Raw genomic sequence first — 23,447 nt, forward strand, 5'->3', positions numbered from 1 at the left:
GAAGAGACACGAGTGCCTGCACTGGCGCCTCTCCCCGAATGCTTTAGGAGAGGCGCCAGTGCAGCAACCGGTACAACGTCGATGTCGGGCCTAGCTGTAGCTATGCACCACCTGAGTCTCTTTCAGAGTGACCTCCTCTTTTGATGGTTGGTCGGGCGACCGTGACGCCGCGTCGCCTTACCGTTGCCAAGGGTGTTGTGTCTACTCAGTGAGGCTTCCGCTCTTCCATCTTCCCGTCTTCACCTTCCTTCACGTTATCCCTCTCCTGTGAACGACGTCACACGACATCAAACCATACCCGCCCCCTATTTTCTCTCTCCCTCTCGCTCCTGCTCCCTCCCCCACCCATACGAGCATACGAAGGGTATTAGTGTAACACCGCTCTCAAGTCGCTCTCTCTCCTCTTTTGCTCTCTTGCCTTCGGAGCCTTCGGTACACCCCCTCCTCCTCTTGACGCCGCTGATATCGAACACAAAACGGTGGGCACCTCTCCTTCACGACTGTGAGGGTTTCTCAATTTCGTGCATTACTCCACGCGGCTTCCTCCCCCACTTTTGAGGGTTGATTGTTCGAGTTGCTCGCTTATCTTGTGCTCCCCTTAAGCGACACTTGAACACTCGCCCTTCCTCCGCCCCCCCCCCCCCCCTCTCTCTCTCTCTTTTTTCTTCTCCGTCGGTATCGAACGAATTAGGACACATCTGCGTGACTACTGTACCGCCGTTCCGCTCCCCACCCCCTCCTCATTTGTGGTTTCATCGCTCATCTCCTCGTCACTCCGTCTCTTTTCTTCTCTTTCTGTGCTTCTAAAAGAGGAAAAAGACGGAGCGATGAAAATGATGATGCGCAAAGACAGCCTAACGCTGGTGGGCGTGTGCCTCGTGTCGGTAATGCTTGTGCTGTCGGCCGCGGCTGCCCCTGATGGCAGCGGCAAGGTCGAACCACCGTGCATCGGCGTTGACCTCGGTACGACGTACTCGGTTGCCGGTGTGTGGCAGAAAGGTGAGGTGCACGTTGTAACAAACGAGATGGGTAACCGCATCACCCCGTCTGTGGTTGCCTTCACCGACACGGAGCGTTTGGTCGGCGACGGTGCAAAGAATCAGCTACCGCAGAACCCAGAGAACACCATCTACGCCATCAAGCGCCTCATCGGTCGCAAGTACAGCGACCCCACTGTACAGAATGACAAGAAGCTGCTCTCGTATCAGATTGTGGCGGACAAGGTTGGCAAGCCGCTTGTGCAGGTCACGGTCAAGGGCCAGCAGAAGCGATTCACCCCGGAGGAGGTGAGTGCGATGGTACTGCAAAAGATGAAGGAGATCTCCGAGACATTCCTCGGCGAGAAGGTGAAGAACGCTGTGGTGACCGTGCCAGCGTACTTCAATGATGCGCAGCGCCAGGCAACAAAGGACTCTGGCAAGATCGCCGGCCTTAACGTGGTCCGCATCATCAACGAGCCGACGGCGGCTGCCATTGCGTACGGCCTCAACAAGGCTGGGGAGAAGAATATCCTTGTCTTCGACCTCGGTGGTGGCACGTTTGATGTGTCTTTGCTGACGATCGACGAGGGTTTCTTCGAGGTCGTCGCGACAAACGGTGACACCCACCTTGGTGGTGAAGACTTCGATAACAACATGATGAAATTTTTTGTGGATGGTCTCAAGCGTAAGCAAAACATCGATATCTCGGGCGACCAGAAGGCTCTGGCCCGTCTTCGCAAAGCGTGCGAAGCTGCGAAGCGTCAGCTGTCATCTCACCCTGAGGCACGCGTAGAGGTGGACAGCCTTGTCGAGGGTCATGACTTCAGTGAGAAGATCACGCGCGCCAAGTTTGAGGAGCTCAACATGGCGCTCTTCAAGAACACACTTCTGCCTGTGCAGAAAGTGCTGGAGGATGCAAAGCTGAAGAAGAGCGACATCGATGAGATCGTCCTCGTTGGCGGCTCGACCCGCATTCCGAAGGTACAGCAGCTCATTAAGGACTTCTTCGGTGGCAAGGAGCCGAACAAGGGCATCAACCCCGACGAGGCCGTTGCGTACGGCGCTGCGGTGCAGGCAGCCGTGCTGACGGGCGAGAGCGAGGTAGGCGGAAAGGTCGTGCTGGTCGATGTGATTCCTCTTTCTCTCGGCATTGAGACTGTTGGTGGAGTCATGACGAAGCTCATTGAGCGCAACACGCAGATCCCAACAAAGAAGAGCCAGGTCTTTTCCACCTATCAGGACAACCAGCCTGGCGTGCTGATTCAGGTCTTCGAGGGCGAGCGGCAGATGACGAAGGACAACCGCTTGCTCGGCAAGTTCGAACTCTCCGGCATCCCACCGGCGCCGCGCGGCGTTCCGCAGATTGAGGTCGCCTTCGACGTGGACGAGAACAGCATCCTGCAAGTGACCGCTAGCGACAAGTCGTCTGGGAAGCGGGAGGAGATCACCATCACAAACGACAAGGGCCGCCTCAGCGAGGAGGAGATTGAGCGCATGGTGCGCGAGGCCGAGGAGTTTGAGGATGAAGACCGCAAGGTGCGCGAGCGCGTGGAGGCAAAGAACTCGCTAGAGAGCATCGCTTACTCCCTTCGCAACCAGATCAACGATAAGGACAAGCTTGGCGAGAAGCTCGATGCGGACGACAAGAAGGCGGTTGAGGAGGCTGTGAAGGATGCGCTTGCCTTCGTCGATGAGAATCCGAATGCTGACCGTGAGGACTTCGAAGGTGCGCGCGAGAAGCTGCAGTCTGTGACGAATCCCATCATTCAAAAGGTATACCAGGCTGGCGGTGCCCCCGGTTCCGAACCGACGGAAGCGATGGACGACCTGTAGTCAGCCGAGTGGGAAAAGGGAAAAAGGAAACCAGGGCAAGGAGAGAGAGAGGAACGGCACTGCGCGTCACCGACCACATCTACATGGTCGTGCTCTCGGCCTTTGATATGCAGCCCAGACGAAGAGGTTGTAGGAACCCTGTCCCTGCAGAAACATAGAGGAAGGGGGGAGGGCAAGCGAGGCACAGAGCAGTGAAAGAAGACCCGACTCAGCTCTAGCAGCGCTACCTCTGTCTGTCTCAGGTGAGCATGTCTATACACTTTCGCCGACATGGTAGAGAATTACGTCCCCCCCTCCCGCACCTTTTTGTTGTTATGTTGTCGTTCGACGGTCCCTCTCTTCCCTCCCCTTTTCACTCACCGCGCTAAACCACTACGACCGTGTGTGTGTGTGTGGGGGGGGGGTGCTTCATCTTGAGCTCCATGAGCGCATGTGTCCCTTTACTTCCTCGGTGCCCTTCTCGCGTCTGCACATCCTTACTTCGCCCTCCCGCTCGACAGCATCTCCGTTTGGTGCACCGGTGCACACAGACCAACACGCCCGCTCACGTGGAGAGAAGCCCACTGTGCCATCGCCGCTTCCCTCTGCATCCCTGCCCCCTATGGGCCACAGCGGAGCACCTCGTGCATGTGTCTGTGTGTTTGTGGGTGGGAGGGTGCCTGTTGGTGGGTCAAAGCGGAGTCCGTGCGCCCCCTTTCCTTTGTTCGACTTTCCGTCGTTACTCCCGACACGTGGCGCCTCGTCTTGTGCGCTCTGCACCTTTTTTTTTCTTGTTTGTTTTTGTCTTTGTTCTCGCTCAGTTACTTCTTGCCCGGCTGTCGGAGCGTGTGCGTGTGTGTGTGTGTGCGTGTGTGCGTGTCTTCTCTTCGTGTCACCGTTTGAGCCTCGTCCTTCTACCCAATTTCCTTCTTTTTTTCTTTCGCAGCCTCCCGTTCCTTCGCCCTCTCTCTTCCCTCATCCCCCAACCCAACCCCCATTGCATTGGTTTCTGCCTGTATGCATCTCTCACGAGCGCACCTTCCAGTGCACCACACGTCAGGCGCTCCTCTGTCCCTCTCATCCCCTTTTTTCCTTCTCTCTGTGCTCTTCGCCGGGTGTCTGAGTACGGGTACCTTGGTAGGCCGTCATCTTCTTCTCACCCCTCCACTCTTCCCCCTCCTTGACCATTGTGTGTTGTATCAGTTGGCCTTTTCACTTGACTGATTGCTGGGGGTCTCTCTGCACGACGTGTGTAGAGTGTACCATGCGCGAGCATCATCATCAGAGGAGCATGCGAGTGTGGATGGGGGGAGGGGGTGGATGGGCGGCTATGCGAGAGGAGGACAAAAAAAAACGATCCGAGGCGTGGCAAAGGGTGGCGGCAGTTGCAGCGGAGGAATGTACTGTCGTGAGAAAACCAAAAGTAGGCTCTCTCACCCTCAGCGTGCACGTACGCCCTGCGGGGGTGTAAAGTTTCTCCTCTCTTGGTATGTCTTTGCGTCTGTTCCTCGGTGTAAAGCTTTCTTTGGAAAGACACCTATCGGGGGAGGGGTACTTTATGTGGTTGTTTGCGGGGGCGGGGAAGAGAGTGAAGGCGAACAAGGGAATTGGGATAAGGTAGTCCAGAAAAGACGGGTAAACTGATCGACACAGACAGAGAGGAGTAGTACCAACATACACACGCAATAGGCACTCCCTCGTCCTCTTCTTCCCACACACATCCGAGTGCATAGAGGTGGTGACTTGACAGACAAGAAGAGGCATCACAAAGCGAACGCAATCTGAATTGATAAGGTCCCTCCGGCACGCACACATGTTTACCTGAGAAAGTCATGCGACTTAGAAGGCGACAGAAAAAGGGGGAAAGAGTGTCAGAACACCACGGCTAGGAGGAAAATATGGGCTCTAATACTCACCCACACGCGCACACATATCTCTAATGAAGTGGAAGGCAGACGAAGCGGAAAGAAAGCTGTGTTTCCGAAACCGATCCCTACCAGGCTCTCCCTTTGCCACCGTCTGCACGCACACCGTACGAGCCTTTTCTTCCTTCAGGGACCATCAGGCGTACGCCTCACACACACACACTCTCACACAAGCTTCCTCTCTCCTGTGTATCTGACCCTCTTATGTCTTTTTTGTACTTGGCCTCCACCCTCTCTTGTGGGGCTGAAACGAAGAGCACAGAAAAAAATAATGAGGTTGAAGAGGGAAGGGAAGAACGAGAGGGAAGATGAGGAACCACCAGCGATGGTGTTCTTCTCTCTCTGTGTGTGTGTGGGGGGGGCGTATGTATTGTTGTTGGTTGGCTGGTTTGCTTTGCTAATGGGCGGAAGAAGGTCACAAAAAAGGAGAAGCAACAAAGCACGAAGAACCCCTCCCCCCCCCCAAAGGGATGAGGGGAGTGTGGTGGAGAGAACAACTAAACACTAAAAATTGCAATAAAATTTTTAACATTATGGGCTTTTCTGTCTTCGTTGGTTTCTGTGCGATGTTTTGTTCTCTCCTTCTCTCCTTATGTTCTCTTTGGTGTTTCGCTGTTCTCGTCACACACACACACAGTCGTTGACATGCCCACATGGATGGCTTTTATTTTTCAGCTATTGCTAGCGGGTGTGCATGTTTGTCTCTCTGACGGTGTCTCTTTCGGTTGGACTGTGAGACCAGCATGCAAGAGAGCCGAAAATGTCCTGTGCAACGTACAGGAAGCGCTCTCCGCGGCAGAAGCAGCAACAGACAGGGTTAGAGAGAGAGAGAGGGAAAGCAACGCTACAGCAACCGTCGTCGAGATCATGTGTCGATGTGAATCAGTCAACGGTGTTGTGTACTTTGTGTGCATCTGTGTGGTTTTCGTCGGCCCTTTTTTTTGGTGTGTTTGGCATCTCCTTGTTTCGGATATACTGTATATCAGAGGTTGGGCGTCGTCTCTTTGTTTGTTTGTTTTGCATGCTTTGTTCCCTATCTGCGAGGTCTTTCGTGAGTGCGTCTGTCGTGCGTCCATGCGCGTTGTCTGTGTATTTATTCTCCTCACCCCCTCCCCTCTTTCCCCTCCTCTCTTTTTCTCTCTCCCTCGCCCCCCCCTTTGGCAGTTTCATCAGTCTGTCATGCAGCATCGACGCTCATTTCATGAGCGAAAAACGAAGTGAATCGGTGCAGGAAGCGGGAAAAAAAGGTGGCGAAGATGAGAAGGTGGAGTCAAACCCCTCTGATGGGGGCAAAGTGTCCGGTGCTCGATGACGATGAGGAACAATAGACGAGAAGAAAAGCAGAGCTAAAACAACATCAGACAAAGCCCACTCAATGATGGTACTGTGTGCTTTGTCTTTTCTTTTTTTCTCTCCCTAAAAAAAGTGTGTGTGTCTCGGCCACTGTTCCTCCTGTGTAGTAATGATAAGGGGTGCCTATGATAGAGGTACCGTTTCACACTCAGCAAGGAAAGCCCTATGCCCACCCCCACCCCCCCCAAAAAAAAAAAGAAAATTGATGGTAATAAGGTTAACCCCAACACGAATGCTCTTCCGGGCAGGAAACAAGCAGGGGCAGACGACGGTGGCGGTGGATAGCACAGCTAGTGGCGCAAGCGTACTGGTTTGGATCAAGAACGGCCACCGCAGGGTGGGGGAGCTCGAGAAGACCGTCGAGGTATGAGAAAGACCCTGCCTGCGCTCTTCTTTCCCCATATGGGGCTTCGGGAGGGAAGGAATCCACACCTCGAGCCGCACTCATGTCTCGTCAAGCCGCAGTGTTGCTCTTCTTGTGGCCTCCTTTTTCCTCGTTCCGCGTTTAACTCACGCAAAAATGAGTGTTTGCCCTTTCCTTGCGGCGGCTCCACCTTATCGTCCTTCGTGCGACGTAGCAGGTATGCGCACTGGCCTCTCTCCGCACCTTCAGTCTGGTTCCTCTGTCGCTCTCCCTCTCTCTCACTCTGGGATGGGACGTTCTTTTGTTTCGTATCGCTTTATCTCCGTCTCTCTTGCCCAGTGCCTCACATGCACACGCGTACGATGGAGAATCTAGCAATTCTTTGCGGTCGTCTTGCGTGCAAGGTGGCACACCTCACCTACACTCTGCAGCGTATAAGAGCCGGTACTGCGGTCACCACTACGCTAGGTATAGGCCTGGGAAGAAAAAAAACAACACACACAAATACACTCCTATTGATCGGTAGCGTCTTTCGAATGGTATCTTCACACGTGCACACCACCACCCTCTACGACGTCCTCATCTCAGCTCGAAGCGTGCTCTCGGTCACGCTTTCCATTTCCAATACACCGACACAGACATACACGCCGGCTACCGCCACATCACAACCACCGCTTTCTCTATCATTCCTCCCGCCTCCTTTCCTCCGTGGAGGTGTCCTCGCGCCCTCTTCTACGACATCTCAGGAGTTGCACAGAAACACTCACCCAGCCACCCACACACACATATATATATACATATATACTCACTAATCACTCACACACTCTCTCTTTGCCACAAGTACCCCCACAGCTTCATTCGCTAGTGTCTTCCTCTCTCGCCCTCTTTCGCACTTACTTTGGGCGCAGCTCACTGTTGCTGCACACTACACTGCCTTTCCCTAAGCCGAGCACACTCTCTTCTTCTCCGGGGTGTTCTTGCGTTCTTATTTGTGTAGGACGCGCCCTCACGCATGCAGTATCATGTGCCCTTTGGCCTAGCTCACCTGAGCGTGTCGAGCGCCGCATCGTCGTCTATGAGCTCAGTGCAGGCGTCCTCGTCACCCGTTCACCACCAGGAAATCGTTAGCGATAGCGGCGTCGGGATCACGGTAGGCCAAGGCCTTTTGGGTGGTCGTCACCTCGCTGTAAGAGTGACACCGCCGCTGGCATCCAGCGCATTCTCTCCAGCCGACATCCCTGCTGGCGCCAGCGGTGACATCAGAGGAGCTGCAAGTCATTGGCACTCGGGCTACAGTTCTTCTGGTCGCACTCACAATAGCGTGTGCGCATCCTTTTCTGGCCATGCTACATTGGAATCCCCGGGCACGACGACGAACACGACTACCGGCACAGCCAACCACACCTCCTCCTCGGCCTACGGTGCAGGCATCGTCCGCATCAGCGAGCTTCGGCGACAAGGGGTGAACTCCATCGAATCCGGCCTGCGGCTGGCCACGCTCCAAGGCGGCCGCTCAGTAGTCCCAGCGAAATTCACTCACCGTATCGACAGCGCTCATGGTGGTGCCAGCTCTGACGGAGGCGTCATTTACGGGAGTTTGATGCCAGACGCCACACCCTCACTGCGCCGTACACGGCGGCGCGGTTCGCCAGTGCCAGCAACCACCACCCTCGCAACTGCCTCGTCGTCAGCACGGGTGCACTGCGGCCGTAGCAGTACAATCGTTAGCGGCGGCGGACGGCGTCGTGGCCGAGGCCGCCGCCGCCGCAGCAGCTCACAGGCCTCCGCAGCGGTTACACTGCGCAATGACGGTCAGCTCTGTGACTACCGCTGGTATACCGCGCGTGGGCGCCGTTGTTTTGTCTACGACGGGCGCACCTACAAAGGCTCTAGCGCACATCGAATGTGGGAGAAAGTCAAGGAAGCGGCGCGGCAGCGCGGCCTGTTGCAGTCGCAGCAAGCCGTGGCGGCGTCGCGCGTATCCGCTGCTCCACGTGCTCGTGGAAGAGCCGATTCCGATAGCACATACTCAACGGCAGCAGCGTGTGTTACTGTACCGCGTTCGCACCAGGCTTCGCCTCGCGCGCGCTTCGCAACGGAGCAGGCCCTTCTCATACAGCGAACAAAGCAGAGGTCGACCTTGGTACCCCGAAAATTGATTGACGAACCAACGGGGGCAGGGGTGCCCACCCCGACACGGTTGCCGGAGGAGTGGCGCACTCTGATGGAGGAGCTCGGCGTGCTGCCAGACGAGGATACTGGTGCAATGGAAATCGACAGGGAAGGGCGCCCCTTAAGCGTAATGGATGGAAAGCAGCCGCTGATGTGTACGCCAGCAAACGTGTCGCGCAACGCTCAACTGCGCCGTGATCACCTCTCCGCCGGTAGCGCCGCCACGAAGGATGTGATTGAGATCAGCAACAGCGACTCCACCAGCGAGGGCACCAACGACTCTGACCCGAACACCTCCAGCAGCAGCTCATTGGCAACATTATCCACCGAGGCGAGGAACTACGCCGACCGTGGGCAGCGTAACACCGACACTGTAGTCACAGGCGAACCACTGCAGTGGCCTGTCACGTCCTATTTTAGTGACGCCAGCAGTGGGTGGTCCTCTACGTCGTCCTTCACGACGTCGCCTGCTCCCTCGCCACCGTCAAAATCGAGAAACTCTCCCAAACGGAAGCGAGTGAGGCCGGAACAGTGCACGGGCCAGGCTGCCACTGCCACCCCCTGCGCGCCTGCGCGCCTTTGCCGCTATCACGGTGTGCAGGTGGTGGAGCAAGAGGGATGGGTGTACCCGGTAGAGGTGTATGCTTCACAGCAGCAGCAGCAGCGGGACCGGGAAAGTGAAGAGGGGAGAAAGACAACACCACGTTTAGCTTCCCCTGGCGTCTTCTTACCAGCTGCGAGCGTGAGTCGCACCGGTGTTAGTGGTGACTGTTCTTCAGTGCTCTGCGGTGTCGATGACCTACCCTTGGCAGATCTCTATAGAGAGGCATCAACAGCCCAAAGCGGCGCCCTCGTTGCTGCACAGCCTTGCCGTCGTACGCTGTTGACTGTGCCCTTACCCTCCTTCAATGCGTCTGCGGGATTATCTGTAGTGAGTGAGACCGGTGCGGCTGTCCCGATCCGTCCCGTCACTCTGTCAAGCACGGTTCACGCAAGCCTTCTCAACCGGTCTGCCGCACTACAAAGTAACGTCAGCGGGGGTGGTTTCTCCGCCTTCTTGGGTGCTGATGACAACCTCGACGACTTCCATGCCGCCGACCTTGTGGACATGTTTGTAACTGGAGAGGAAATCGGGGGGCTCCGCTACGAGGGCTGAAACCCAAAGAGAAAAGAACTCGAGCTGTGCGTCCTTGTGTCAGCGACGGCCTGTCTCGCTCTCCCTACCGGGGCACTGTCGAGGCTCACGATGAACCGCCAGGCGTGCGTGGCAGTTGCACGGAACGGCGAAGAAAAAGGGAAGGAGGAAAAGAGCGAGTCAATGGACGACCGGCGTGGGGACGCGCTTGATGGTCATCGTGGCCCGAAGCGTTTGCGGGTGGATTCACCGATGGTGCGCACTCCGTGGCGGCAGAGGGGGTTCCGAACTTCTTCTGCTCTCCACTGTTTTACGCTCTTTTTTTGGTCGTTCGTTCGTTGAGAAAGAAAGAGAGAGGGGAGGGGGACCACCGCATCGCGTGGGTGATTCGGCAGTGTACGAGAGAGGGCCAACACGTGGCGGCGCCAGTATCAGGCATGCTGTGCACTGTGTGATTCACCGGTATAGTAAAAAGAAAAATGAAGCCGTGCCGTCCATCGCCGCTTCGTTATTCGTACACGACCTTCCCTTTCTTTTGGGGGGTTCAGCTGCTCTCTCGCTGTCGTGCCGCAACGTCAGTTCTCTCCACTTCGTTTCTTCTTCACAAATCGCCACGCTGGGACTCCATTACAGACGTTCACGCTCCCGGGCCTCCCCAGAGACGCACACGCACGGAGGCATAGACGCCCCATTTCTTTTTCCTCTTTTCCTCTAAACGGTGCTGTACGACGACGTCCTTGCTGTGCCTGCGCATCCCTCACAAGATGAGCACTTCCGCCACGGCACCCGTTGGCAAGTGGGTGATTGTGCGCTCCGATCGTCTTGTCGTGTCGGTGGACAAGACCAACCACACTTACTTTCTTGGACGCGGGCGACAACTGCCAGCTGCGCAGCTGCTGTCGCACAAGTACGCATCGCGGGAGCACCTCGCCATGGTATGGCACCCGCCTCACCTCTGCATGGTCCAGGTGGGAAAGAATCCTTCTTTCCTCGGTGCGAGCTGCACACCTGTGCCCCGGCTGCGTGGTGACGCCACCACCACCGAGTCAGAAGAAAACAGTCCACCCCTGTGGCAGCGTGCGCAGGTGCGATTTAGGGCGACGGCTGCTGTGAAGGAGGCCACAGCGCACCAGAGCGCTGGCGACGTCATCACGGTCGATGTTCCTCTCTCTGACCCACTGACGGTCACGCACGCGCCTGATCGCCATTGGATCGGCGCGGCGACGGTGCACTTCCCTGATGAACTTGGCCTACCAACGCTGACGGTGCGCTTTGAGGAGACCGAGACCACACGCGAAGATGCCACAGCGGCGGTGACGACGAAGACGACTGCGGAGATGCTCACTGTCCCGTTGGCCAGGGCAGTCGGCGGGGACGACGACGACGACGATGACGGCCTGAGTGACGGGGAGAAGAGAGCTGGCCTGTCCTCACAGGGACGGACTAGGGCTGACGAAGGTGCAGCGGCGGACGACGGGAGTGGGAAGCCGGAGTGGCGTGGCTTACTAGATGTGGCGCTCCAGCAGCAGCAGCAGCGGGAAGGAACTTCGGTCTCATCACCGGCAGCGCAGGCCTACGAAGCTCGACCAGCCTCACAGCATGTTCCTGCAGCTTTCGCGCCATCCACGAAGGTCTCGGTTGGCAGCGTAGCGGATAAAACACCCCCACCTTCTGCTGCCGCTGCGGACCCTGCACCGCACAGGGTGGGGTTGTGGGAGTGGAAGAACCACGGGAAGGGTAAGGATAACGGAGCCACGTCATGGAGCAAGTACAACCTCGCCGTGGCACAGCTCCTGGAGGAGGCATATCGAGACGCCTCGATTGCCACGATCAAGATCCCTGACTCGGCCATGTTTGGCAAGGCGGAGGCGAGGGGCTACACCTACGGCGTGTGTTTCGCGGAGAAAGCGCTCGATGGGGCGATGATCCAGTATTCCCTGGAGTTGCCCGGGAACTTTTGCTTAATCCGTCGTACCGGTGGGCCTCCGGTGGACAGGCGGCGCGCAAAGAAGGCGCACGTCATTCCAACGCCGCCATCGTCAGAGGATGAAGAAAGCGATGGTGAGGCGGACTCTAGCGATGACTCTTACTCGGAGGAGAGCGTGTCTTCTTCTTCCTCGTCCAGCAGCATCAGCACTGACGGCACGCCCCAATGGAAGAAGCGGCGTCGCCGCTAGAAGCCCGAACTGCATGTCTGTGCACAGATACTGACAGCTCTCTCTCTCGCTGTAGAGAGCAACGGGATTACGAGCCCCCTTCGCTGCTTCCTCACCCTCTCGTTCCCTGGTCGGAGCGCACTTTTTTGATGTTACGAGGGTTTGCTGCGGGCATGTTTGTGGGTGGAGCGTTGCTGACAGAGTGGATTGGTGGCACAGCAACTCCATGTGATTGGTGTGTGCTGCGCCAGTATGGGTTCGATGGTATCGACATGGTGATTTGCCGTCTGTTTCTTTCCATGAAGAGGTACATGGATAAGGACGGGAAAGCAGCTCCAGGGAAAAGGCTGGAGGAGAGGTAGTGCATTCTGGGGTAGGGTTGGGGTTGGGGAGGGGAGGCAGATAAACCATTCTTCGCAAGCGTAGAAGCTGCAGCAGAGAGTGTCATTCCTTTTCTCTCTCCTCCTTCTCCCCACCTCGTGTCTTCTACTCGCTTCTTTCTACGTGCGATGTCATCTCGAACGGTCACGCGTATTTTGCCCGTTGTTCGTCCTTTTCTTTGTGCCGTTGCTTTGTCCTTCTCGCGCCATGCTCGGGGTCCTCTCGCCGACCCCATCCCTGTCAACCCTATTCGTTTTTCATCCGTGGTGGAGGCAACCGAGCCTGCTGCACCTTTGAATAGCCTGGCATACCCCCGCACCCTGGCTCATTCTTGATTGAGAAACACAATGCGAGCGGTATCTTAATCGCCTACTCTGGGGGGAGGGGAGGGGGGTATTTCAACCTGGTGACGTTGTCGTTTTCCGATGACGCCCCCCCCCCTCTCACACACACACACACACACCTGTCGCACATCATCGACTCGGTCCTGAGTACACGAGGTAGACTACGTGCAGCCCTATTTCCTACCCTCTTCTTTCTCCCTTTTCCTTACCCGGTGACTCGTTCGTTCTTCGAGGTCTGCCACTGATTCGAGTCAATACTGGAAGATCTGCACCCCTCCTCCCGTACCTCCGCTCTGCTGCCCACAGCTCACACATGTATATTTATATACATCTGCGCTGACATACACCCACCCTGGTCCTCCCCTCCCCTTCCCCCTTACTTTCAGTGCGGCGGTGTCCGTTTTACTTCCTGCACGCGCCGACCTCATTTCGTGTGCCCTGACTGCATGGGATCCACACGTGAAGGCGAAATGGCAGCCATGTTTCAACTCACAGCGCACCGAATCCACACCCCGACCGGCATTCCACCCTGCCTGCTGGGTGAGTCCCCTACCTGGGACGAGGAGCACCAGACTCTGTGGTGGATCGACATCCTTGGCGAGGCCCTGTACGTTGCCCAGCCGACCCCCAACATGTGTGACTTCGACCGCGTCGCCGTGCTGCCGCTTCCCGGGCACCGCCCTGGCTTTATCGTGCACGCCGCTGCGCCGGATGCCGCTGGTGCGGGGAAGCCATGGAGTCGCGGCGCTACTCCGTACCATGCCGTGTGGGGCTCACAGAAGGGCCTCTACTACACCTCCTCTTCCACAAATTTGCCGTGGCGCACCTCGGGACAGGCGAACCGGCCGCCAGAGGTGGACACCTCAACGGCAGTACGGCACTATCGAATAGCGCGTTTTCCGCAGTCCGTTTTTCAGCTCCAGGGCGGGCGAGTCTACCGCTTCAACGACGGCAAAGTCGGCCCTGACAGCTCTCTTTGGTGCGGCGGCATGATGGAGCGCACGGACAACTTTCCTATACGCGATGTCGCCTGCGGCTCCCTGCTGCAGTGGGTTCCCGGTGGCGCCGCAAAATCATCGTCTTCCGTCACGAGTAACGGCTTCTCTGTTGGGGTGCCTGGCGTGACCGTGTCGAACGGGATAGGGTGGTCCCCGGCGGGGGACGTCTTGTACCACGTCGATACGCCGGCCGCCGTCATTCGTGCATACCCGTACCACGCTGTGTCCACCTCGGAGGGCTTCGCAGGGAGCCTTGACCGTCGGGATGAAACCAAGGAAGAGGGATGCGTGTATTGGGCACTGCCCAGTTCCCTGAGGGAACGAGGCGCCACACTTGACGGGCTGTGCGTCGACGTGTCGGGGGCGGTGTGGGTGGCACTGGCGGGCATCGGCGAGGTGGTGCGTCTGCAAGGACGCATGGTTGGCTGCACCGTTGTCGAGCCGATAGCTATGACGGGCGTGGTCAAGGTGCCGGGGGTAGCACTGACTACGAGCTGTTGCTTCGGTGGCGCCGACCTCACGACACTCTACATCACCACCGCGCGTGCCACATCAAAGGCGGCGGCGGAGGCGTGCAAGCAGGACAGTGCAGGGTGGATTTATGCGGTAAACTTGAAGGGAATTGCGAAGGGCATGACCGCCTCACGACTGCGTCTGCCCAGATTGAGTCTGCCAGCTCTGCAACAGCATCACCTATAGCGTCAGTGGCCGGTGGCCTCCCGTCCCGCCCTCGTTCCTGTACTCATGCACATGCGCCCTCGTCCGTGTCACTTTCCATGACGGGCTTTTCACCGCCTGACAGCTCTGCTCTCTTTTTTTTTCCTTTACGTCGATGGCTATCACACAGTGGGGGGGAGGGGGGGTCACGTACGCAATACGGCCAAATCGAATGGAGAAGTACACATACCGCTAAGTTCTGAACTCAGGCGTGAGTGCAACGGAGGTGGGTAGAGAGAAGCGACGAAGAGTGGCATTACGTTCGCCTTCTCCATACACTCCTGCAGACACGCGCTGAAATGACCTCGTCTCATCTGTCTTCTCCATGAATGCTCCTGAGTGGAAGTCAAGAAAAATTCACATTGGGGCCTCCCTGCCTCTCCATCTGTGCTAACCAGAAAGCGAAGACACGAGTTGCATCGATGGTGGGCTGCATACGCGCTACTGAGATCGCAATGGGCCTCACTTTTGTGCTGCTGCCATTGCCCGCCCCCCCCCCCCAGAGTCTCCCTCAGTCGCGCACTCGGCGCGGCAGAGAAAAGAGAAGGCAGAAAGGGGTATTTAGCAGAGAAGCGAAACAAGAAACGAAGAGGGAACGGGGGTAACTCGGCGTCTCACAAGCAAATCGTCATGATTAACGTGAGCGAAAAGAGCGCAATGTTAGGTGCGCGTTTGGCATACTAACCCACCTTGGTGTACCCTCCCAGCGCGTGTGTGTGTGTGTGTGCGTGTGTGTTTGCGCCTCGCTCTCTCGCCTGTATTCCCACCCGCATTCTCGTCCTTTGTTTCTCCGCCTTCTCCCTGTGTTGCTCGTTTTTTTATTCGTCTCTTCCGCCGGCCCTAGTGAGGGCGTGTGCTCTACGCAGAAATAGAGAGACGTAAGGGAAGAGTAAGTGAAGCGGGGCGCACACACTCAAAGACTGAGATGCGAAGGGCGAATACATCCACTGCCACTTGTACCGTTCTTTAGCCTCTTTCACCACACACACACACGAAGAAACGGAAGACGACTGCAGCATCCTCATCGGACTCGTAGAGGGCAACGAGAGTAACTGTATCCCCTACTTCCACATCTCACCTACTCTTGTACTCACTCGTTTCTCACCACCACCACCACTTGGAGTGCAGCCATGTCTCTCCTCTTCATTGTCGCTACGCTGCTGATCTCCCTGGCGGGGTACCTCTACTTCCAGCTGAAGCGGCAGGCCTCAGGACGCTGCGCCGCCGCGTCCACCACCGCTAATCCTACTCGAAAGGAGGAGTCTGGCACGCCGTCGCCCACCACTGCCGCTGAGGAGAGCGGCAGTGGTTCAGTGGACAAAGTCCAGAAAGAGGTTACCGTCCTTTTTGGATCACAGACCGGCACAGCCGAAATGTTTGCCAAGACGCTGACCCGCGAGGGAGCGAAGCTCGGTGTCCCCATCAGGGTGCTCGACGTCGACGGTTACGAGACGTACAACATGGAGGACGAGCGCCTTATCATTCTAATCTGCGCCACCTACGGCGAGGGCGAGTCGACAGACACAATGAAGGGCTTCCACGACTGGATGATGGACGAGTGCCGCTCCCCAGGGGAGGAGCTGGCGAACGTCAAGTACGCTGTGTTTGGCCTAGGTGATCGCCAGTACAAGTACTTCTGCGAGGAGGGCATCGTCATGGACCGCCGCTTCGAAGAGCTAGGGGCGCAGCGCATTTTTGGGCTTGGTTGCGGCGACTCGGGCAATGGGCAGCTGGAGGAACAGTTCGATGAGTGGTGCAGGGACCTCTGGCCCGCAGTTGGGCGTGCTCTGAACATCACTATCAAGCTGAACTCGGAGGAGCCGGTGGAGCCACAGTGCCGAATGAAGTACTGGGAAAACGCTGAGGAATCCCTCGCGTTCCCCAAGACGGCCTCCGTACTGGAGCCGACGCAACGGCTGCCGATGTGGGTGCCCGTCATACGCAATGAGGAGCTGCTGCACAAGGCGGAGGGGTACAGCACCCGCGCCATCGACTTCAGCATCAAGGACACCATCATCTCTTACCAAGCCGGTGATCACCTCGGCATCCTGCCCTGCAACTCGGATGAGCTCGTCTCGCAATACCTGCAAATCCTCAGTGTCTCTGATGAGGAGGCCGGCCGCATCTTTTCCCTACAGGACAAGAAGACACTCAAGAACGTTCTCCCGGCCCGTGTGTCGGCGCGCACAGCGCTCAAGTGGTACATCGATCTCGCCGGGCCCCCGAAAAAGTCGACGCTGCGTGCCTTTGCTCACTGCTGCACTGACCCCCTGCAGAGGGAGGAGCTGTTGCGTATTCTGCGCGTGAACCAGGACGCACAGAAGGAGTTCTCTAAACTATGCGGCAAGCTGCGAACTATGTTCGGCTTCCTGCGCAAGTTTGACTCTGCAAAGGTGCCGCTGCCCTTCTTCCTCGAACTCATGCCCCGCATCGCGCCCCGCTACTACTCCATCTCCTCCGACCTCCTTGCCACCCCCACCTTGGTGGGAACGACGGTCGGCATCGTTGATGGCGGTCTGTGCACGAACATGCTCGCCAGGATGCAGGTGGGCGACAAGGTGCCGGTGTTTGTGCGCAAGTCCACCTTCCACCTCCCGATGCGGCACAAGGAGCGGCCACTGGTGATGATTGGCACCGGCACCGGCGTAGCGCCCTTCATCGGTTTCATTGCACGCCGTGGTGTCTGGAAGCAGAAGGGCACTGAGCTGGGCAAGGCCATCCTCTTTTTTGGCTGCCGCCGGCACGCTGAAGACCACATATTCGAGGACTACTGCACAGCGGCACTGCACGACGGGGTCCTGTCAGCGCTGGTGGTCGCGTACAGTCGCGACCAAGCCGACAAGGTGTACGTCCAGAACCGGCTGAGGGAGCGAGGGGCGGAGATATGGGAGATGATGGTGTCTGGCGCCAACGTCTACCTCTGCGGTGACGCGCGGCGCATGGCCAGGGACGTAGAGGCGGAACTCAAGCGCATCGTGGAGGTGGAGGGCCAAATGTCCCGCGAAGCCGCTGGCGAATACATCGAAAAGATGGGAAAAGAGGGTCGCTACCTCAAGGATGTGTGGTCGTCAACCTTGTAGGCAACGCCGGCGCGGCGAGAGAGGGAAGGAAGAGGCGAGGCAGCGGTGACGCAACACATTTGTTGCTCTTTGGTGAGAGGGAAACAAACGCGCACAGACACGCCCTGAGAGAGAGAGGGGGGGGACGCTGAAGAAGAGAACGGTCAAGCAAAACAATACTTGGCCCATCGAAGCGCTCATCAGCGAAACCGTTAGACGGTGGATCGTTGTTTGCGCCTTCGTCTGGGTGTTTCTGTGACGAGCATGTGCGCTTTCTAATTTCCTTCTCTTTCCAATGTCTGACTTCACAACCTTTCGGTTGCTGGTATTCGCTGCGCTCGTGCCCCCCCCCCATTCACACTTCTTGGGGGTCTCTCTCGCTCGCTCGCTCGCTCACTCCTTACCACATGCATCGCATGTACAGCAGCTGGTGTACACGTTCTTCCTCTTGTGTATCCCCTCCTCGTGTCCCTTCGCGATGTTCAGTGAATTTGTACAGATGGTAAGAAAAGTTCATGAGAAGCCAGCGCCACCTGAGGTAATCCAAATAATCCCTGACATACCCAACAGAGAGGAGGAATGCTGCATGCGTAGCAAAGTGGATGCCCATGCATCTGTGCCGTGTGGTATACAGAGGACGCCCTTTATGGGCCCCTCCTCGTGTTTGCCTACCCCCTCTCTCTCTCTCTGCTCTTCGTTGTCCACTATGCTTCACAGTCGGCTGATGACCTCAAAGAGGAGGAGGAAAAAAAAGGAGGGACACGCACGTCGGAATGCTGCCATAAAGAGGGAAGCATGTAGGGCTCGTTCCTGGCGAAGTAGGTGTAGAAGGAGTGGTGCTTGCTTCTCTCCTGCCCGTGCCTCCTCACTCACTCTCGATTGTATATCCAGGGCGCACTGTACCACGAGTACACCTTCGCTAAGGCTCAGCTGCCCTCGACCCTATGGACTGAACCGGTTGTACTCTTCTCTCTAAAAAGCAATCGCACAGATGCAAAGCGACCACCAGCCTCTCTGCTCAACTTTTGTTTTTTTGTTCTTCCCTCCCTCCCCCTCCCTCTCGCTTGCTCGCCCCCTCATCTCACACTTCCTTTTTGGGGGCTCGTCAGGGCATGCGCTCCATCACATCTTCTTTGAGCTCCGTACCGCTTTTCCTCGTTCGTTTTTGCGCTTGTGCGCAGACCTAACGTGGTGCCTCGCTTCCCCCCCCCCTCCTCTCTCCTTTCTCCCCTATCCACACGATCGAAGGCTTGAACGTAGCGCCCCTTCCTTCCCCTCCACCATTAGAGGCAGGCGCACCACTACAACGATATAGACTCCCCTCCTCCCCCTACACTACTCGAGTGTAGCTTCTTTTGTACCCCCCTCCTGCCTCCTCTCCCCTCCTTCCCCCCCCCACCCCTCTTTTCTTTCACCATGTCCTTCACGTTGATGGCATGCACCGATATTCGGGGGCAGAAGGTGAACGTTGAGCTCCCCTTTCAACAGCCGCCCGACTCCATGGAAGCGCTGCGCGGTGCCTTGGAGCACATTTTTCGAGAAGAGGAGGAGGCCATCAAGTACGCAAAAGGCTACACCGACACGCGCGCGTGCGAGCCCTTCACGATCATCCGCCTACAGCGCTACAACGACGACTCGCAGAGCTGGGAGGATCTCACCTCTATTGACGTGCTCCAAACATACGACCAGCTCTACGTGTTTCGCAAGAATAGCACCAAGGCAGACATCTCCCCCCAAAGGGAGCTACCACTGCCGAGGATCTCCGACTTCTTTTACGATCTGAAAGCCTCTGCGTCCCACCGCACGCCACGCAGGTCATCACGCGTGAAAGAGAATGGTACCGCAGCCGCCTTGGGTCCTACCAGTGTTGGCCACGGTGGGAGTGTCTCACCGAACCACGTACGTCGCAGCGCAGGAGGAAGCCCCTACAGGACCAGTGGTGCCTCCAGCTCTGCGCCACCACCACGGCGTCCAGAGCACTACCACGTGGATGACCCTTACCCAGCGTCAGCGGTGCCGCCCATGAATATCGCGGCAGTGCCGGTACCGCAGCCGCCATCGTCGTCCTTCTACTATAAGGAGCGCACCACGCCGGAGCGGGTGGAGTACCTCTTCAGCCTCGGCAGGCAGTCTAACAATGGCGCCCTGCTTACAGAGAAGGCATTCGTGCACATTTTTCGCATGGCCAGCGTTGCCTTCCCAGTCGAGGTTCTGCAAGACCTCTTCGCCTACTTTGCCACACGCGGTGATGGTGGTGCGGGCACAGCGACTATGAGCACGAAGGACTTCCAAGAGTTTGCAACTTACTTTCCGGTCCTGGTGAACATTGCCTACCAGCGCATCACAAACCAACATCGCGAGGAGGCGATTCGCGCAGCTCAGCTCGAAAGCAGCAAGCAGGTAAAACACGCGCGGCGCCAGCTGGAGGAGTTGGCGGCTCAACTCGCAGCAGCACGCAAGGAGATGCAGCAGACCGAGCAGCGCCAGGCTCGTCTTCAGGAGGACCTCTACGAGCTTAACATGCAGCGTGATCCGGGGCACTGTCAGGAGGAGCAAGCCCTGCTAGAGAAAGAGGTGAGTGTCTTTAAGTACCGTGAGCGACTATCCCGCGAGGAACGCGACTATGAGCGGCTAGCCATCGAACGACGGAAGCGGGCTGTGGCATCCTCTACACGTGCCCGGTCCAACTCTCCGCAGGGGGGGTATGACGCGAACCGCTACGGCCCCCGTGACTAGATGGTGTGTTTTTCCTGTAGTTGTACCTGAGAGCCTTGGGTGCGCGCAAAGAAAAGGAACCGAGCAGCCACACTGGGGCGGGAGGAACAGGCAGCGCGTTACCTAGGGATGAGAAGGTGTGGGTGTAGAGGTACTAGACAAAGCATGCCCTCTCTCTCTTTCTCTCGTGTCTTCCCGTCAGCTGTTGCTCTCAGAACGTGCACGTGTGTGTGTGTGTGTGGTGAGGGTGGGTGAGTGGGTGTGCCTATGCGCGCATAATATGATCTGGGCGGAAATTCAGGAAGATTGGGGCTCAGTGCTGTGTATATCTCCTCTTTTTCTTGTACTATTACAGGTGTGTCTGTACCGGCTGTTTAGCTGTTTCTTTTCCCCTCTTCCTCTTCTTCTTCGCTCAAGCTTCGACGACTCCTCACTATTAGAGCGCCCTTCAAGCCTACTTGATGATTTGGTCTCTGCCTTTTCGTGTGCATACCTCTCTCCCTGTGAACTCGCTGCCTCAGCTACATTATGACGCTCTGCCGCGGTTGTTTGGGGGGAAAAGGCACGCGTTTCACATGTATGGCTCCGTCTACCACCGTGTTGACTCCGTGAAGTTAGCGTCCTCAATTTGTGCCATTCCCGCTGTCAGCAGTGATTGGGATAAGTACGGGAGACTTAGATTAACCCTCTACGACGTCGCGCAAGGCACTCAGAAGTCTGGCAAACAGAACAGGAGAACCCACATTCGGTTACGTACCTACACAAGGTCTATGGGGGTATCCTCCCCCCCCCCCCCTGGCCACACGCGTATCCTCATCTGTGAAGCAGGGTTGGGTGATGACTGGAGCTCTGCAAAGTGGGGACAACGCTATACAGCGCTGCAAGTCGGCAATGAGGCCGCCGCATCCACTCGGGTGTTCACACCCTTAGCGACTTCAGTTATGCGGTTTCTTTTTTTGTCCTCATTCCACCAGCATCAACGCTTTCCCCACTCTTCACTGACCTCTGCTTGGCCTTCCCTTCGCCTTTTCTGAACGCACACGATTCGAAGTTGACCTCTCTTCCCTCACAACGCCACCGTCACAATGACTTGGGAGTTTCTTGCGCCCTCCCAGTCTCTCGTTTTGACCTCTTCACCGCTTGCGCTACCTCTGTTGCTTTTTGCCCCCCCCCATCGCCATCATTCCTCTAGAAACTAACGTTCTCTCGCTGTTTGGTTGCGTGATAAGAGAGTCCCTCCTTCCTTTCCCTTCCCCACCCCACTTCTCCTCCTGTTCCACTGCTGCGCCATCGCTCAAGTGGTTGTCGTGCGCGTATGCATGTGCGTTTGCGTTCAGTTTTTTTTCCGGCAGCTGCTGTTCTGATTTTGCTCATCTCTCTCCCCTTTCCCTCCCTCTCTCTCGATGTCCTCTGCATCTCTTTTTTCAGGTGAGTGTGCACTGACGCTGTGTCAGCTGCTTGCTGCTACATACACGCCAGCCTGTCACTCGAGTGAAATCTTGGCAGAGATATACATGTATAACACTAACCTATCTTGTGGAACGCTGAACATACATAATAAAGACCTGACGCTATGTTCTCCCTCTTCCTCCTTCTGCTATCTCCCACACAGAGACTCTCGCTCCATTGTCGCCACTGGCCACCCTTCTCTACGTCGTTTTCTCTCCCTGTAAATCTCAGCTGTGCACGCATCCGTGCCTCACGGGGGGTTTTCCCCTCTTTCGAAGGGCCTACGCTGTTTGACGTGTCATCGCATCGTGTTTGTAGGCGCGGTGTTGTCTTTCCTTTATGAATTCTTTATTACAGCGCGACTCTCCCTCACATACACACACCCACACACACCTTCTCGCGTCCCCCCACCCCCACCCCACCCGGCAGAGAACCCCCTGGAGTTCACTTCCACATCTTTTTGTTGTTGTTCTCAGATGTGTTTCCTTATTTCGTTCATGTTCTCTGGGTGAGCATTGCTACCTTTTCTTTGCCTCCTCCTCCCACTCTACACTTCGTCTTCGCTTCCTCGAGCCATTAACCCTCATCCACTCCCCCCTCCTCCTTTGCTCCTGTGGCCTTTTCCTCCCTACCCCCTGTCCTCCTCAGTTTGACAGCTCCACATATCACGGCGGGCAACGCCTCTCGTTCTCCTGTTCTTTTTGTGGGGGGGGATAAAGAAAGGGAAGAAAGAAATACGAGAGGCGCACACAGAGAGAGAGAGAGGGGGGCGGAGAGGGAGAGACACACTCACAACAGCACTAAAAATCGCTGTCTGGTCCTCACTCGCTCCCCTTCTCCCCTGTCAATCCCCCCTCTCGCGCTGCTCTTCGTTTCGTCTTGTATTTTTTTTTAGCTTTTGCTCGTTTGACGGGCTTCAGGTTTTTGTGTTATCGCCGTTGGTGTGCTCTGCGTCTCATCTTCGGCGCGTTTTGATGGTGGCGAGGGGGGGAAGAGGGGGGGTGCGGTGTAGGTGGCCGCGGAGCACCGCCGATGTGCGCCCTCTCCCTGCGTGTCTGTCTGTCTATGCATGGCTGTAGGGCGTTGTGTGTGTGTGTTTGTGTGTGCAGCTCACACGTGTGAGGTACACACCTGCGCACCCACCGAAACACATTCCACCAACAGGATTAGGCTCTTCGTGGGTGTTTAGTGCGATTACGATGGGCTCAGCAGCTAAAAAAAAAGAGCGAGAGAGTTCGCGTTTCCTCAACTCGAGTACCTGCCGTAGGAAGAGGGAGAGAGAAAAGGGGGAATGGATACGGTGTGTGTGTGTGTGAGGGGGGGGCTTCTCAGCTCACCTCCCCGCTGTTCGTTACTCCCCCCCCCTCCCCTCCCCTGCACGAAAGGGGAACGTAATCAGAACGAGACGAACCGGCTCTCGTCTCCTTCGCTGCCCACACAGCCATCGCTACGTATGGGGTAAGACGGGGTGAGTTACTTGCGACTGCAACAGTGCTGCACCATGTCGTTTTATTTTATTTTTTTTTTCCTCAGAGCTGTGACTGTAAACAATGAGCTCAGTGCGCGCACGTTCTTCTTTGATCTTGCTTGAAGTCCCCTAGGCGTACTTTGGGTCTCTGTTACTCTGCAGTCTATTCCTCACGCGTCCTCGGCCTCTCGTTACTTTACTTGCTCTCCTTCTCCCTTGCATTCTCCTTTTCCTCTTATGTTGGCATCTCACCGCTTTTCCCTTCACTATACTCTCGGGGTAGGCCCAAAAGTGCAGACACCGGCATACAACGTAAAGCCACACAGGGGAGAAGCACACAACTCTCTCCCCCTCACCCTTGCTGGTGCTATTGGGATCATGTCGTTTGATTCCGTAGGGGGCCTTCCCCCAATGCCGAC

At 56.7% G+C, this 23,447-nt stretch overlaps 6 protein-coding genes across 6 annotated transcripts; all 6 read left to right on the forward strand.

Moving 5' to 3' along the window:
* Positions 1-827: 827 nt before the first annotated feature.
* On the forward strand, positions 828-2,813 carry LPMP_281290 (glucose-regulated protein 78, putative; the record flags this gene model as incomplete). The annotated part of the gene is made up of 1 exon (XM_010702167.1): positions 828-2,813. The coding sequence occupies one exon, from the start codon at positions 828-830 to the stop codon at positions 2,811-2,813; it is 1,986 nt and encodes a 661-aa protein (XP_010700469.1).
* A 4,696-nt stretch (positions 2,814-7,509) lies between these two features.
* LPMP_281300 (hypothetical protein) lies at positions 7,510-9,762 on the forward strand (the record flags this gene model as incomplete). The annotated part of the gene is made up of 1 exon (XM_010702168.1): positions 7,510-9,762. The coding sequence occupies one exon, from the start codon at positions 7,510-7,512 to the stop codon at positions 9,760-9,762; it is 2,253 nt and encodes a 750-aa protein (XP_010700470.1).
* Positions 9,763-10,505: 743 nt separating this feature from the next.
* LPMP_281310 (hypothetical protein) lies at positions 10,506-11,918 on the forward strand (the record flags this gene model as incomplete). Its single annotated transcript, XM_010702169.1, has 1 exon — positions 10,506-11,918. One exon carries the CDS (start codon positions 10,506-10,508, stop codon positions 11,916-11,918), a length of 1,413 nt encoding a protein of 470 aa, XP_010700471.1.
* A 1,174-nt stretch (positions 11,919-13,092) lies between these two features.
* Positions 13,093-14,319, forward strand: LPMP_281320 (hypothetical protein; the record flags this gene model as incomplete). Its single annotated transcript, XM_010702170.1, has 1 exon — positions 13,093-14,319. The coding sequence occupies one exon, from the start codon at positions 13,093-13,095 to the stop codon at positions 14,317-14,319; it is 1,227 nt and encodes a 408-aa protein (XP_010700472.1).
* Positions 14,320-15,467: 1,148 nt separating this feature from the next.
* On the forward strand, positions 15,468-17,417 carry LPMP_281330 (cytochrome p450 reductase, putative; the record flags this gene model as incomplete). Its single annotated transcript, XM_010702171.1, has 1 exon — positions 15,468-17,417. One exon carries the CDS (start codon positions 15,468-15,470, stop codon positions 17,415-17,417), a length of 1,950 nt encoding a protein of 649 aa, XP_010700473.1.
* Positions 17,418-18,812: 1,395 nt separating this feature from the next.
* On the forward strand, positions 18,813-20,132 carry LPMP_281340 (hypothetical protein; the record flags this gene model as incomplete). The annotated part of the gene is made up of 1 exon (XM_010702172.1): positions 18,813-20,132. One exon carries the CDS (start codon positions 18,813-18,815, stop codon positions 20,130-20,132), a length of 1,320 nt encoding a protein of 439 aa, XP_010700474.1.
* Between the last annotated feature and the right edge of the window lie 3,315 nt (positions 20,133-23,447).

This window comes from Leishmania panamensis (genome assembly GCF_000755165.1).
Source record: "Leishmania panamensis strain MHOM/PA/94/PSC-1 chromosome 28 sequence".
Classification (NCBI taxonomy): Eukaryota; Euglenozoa; class Kinetoplastea; order Trypanosomatida; family Trypanosomatidae; genus Leishmania; species Leishmania panamensis.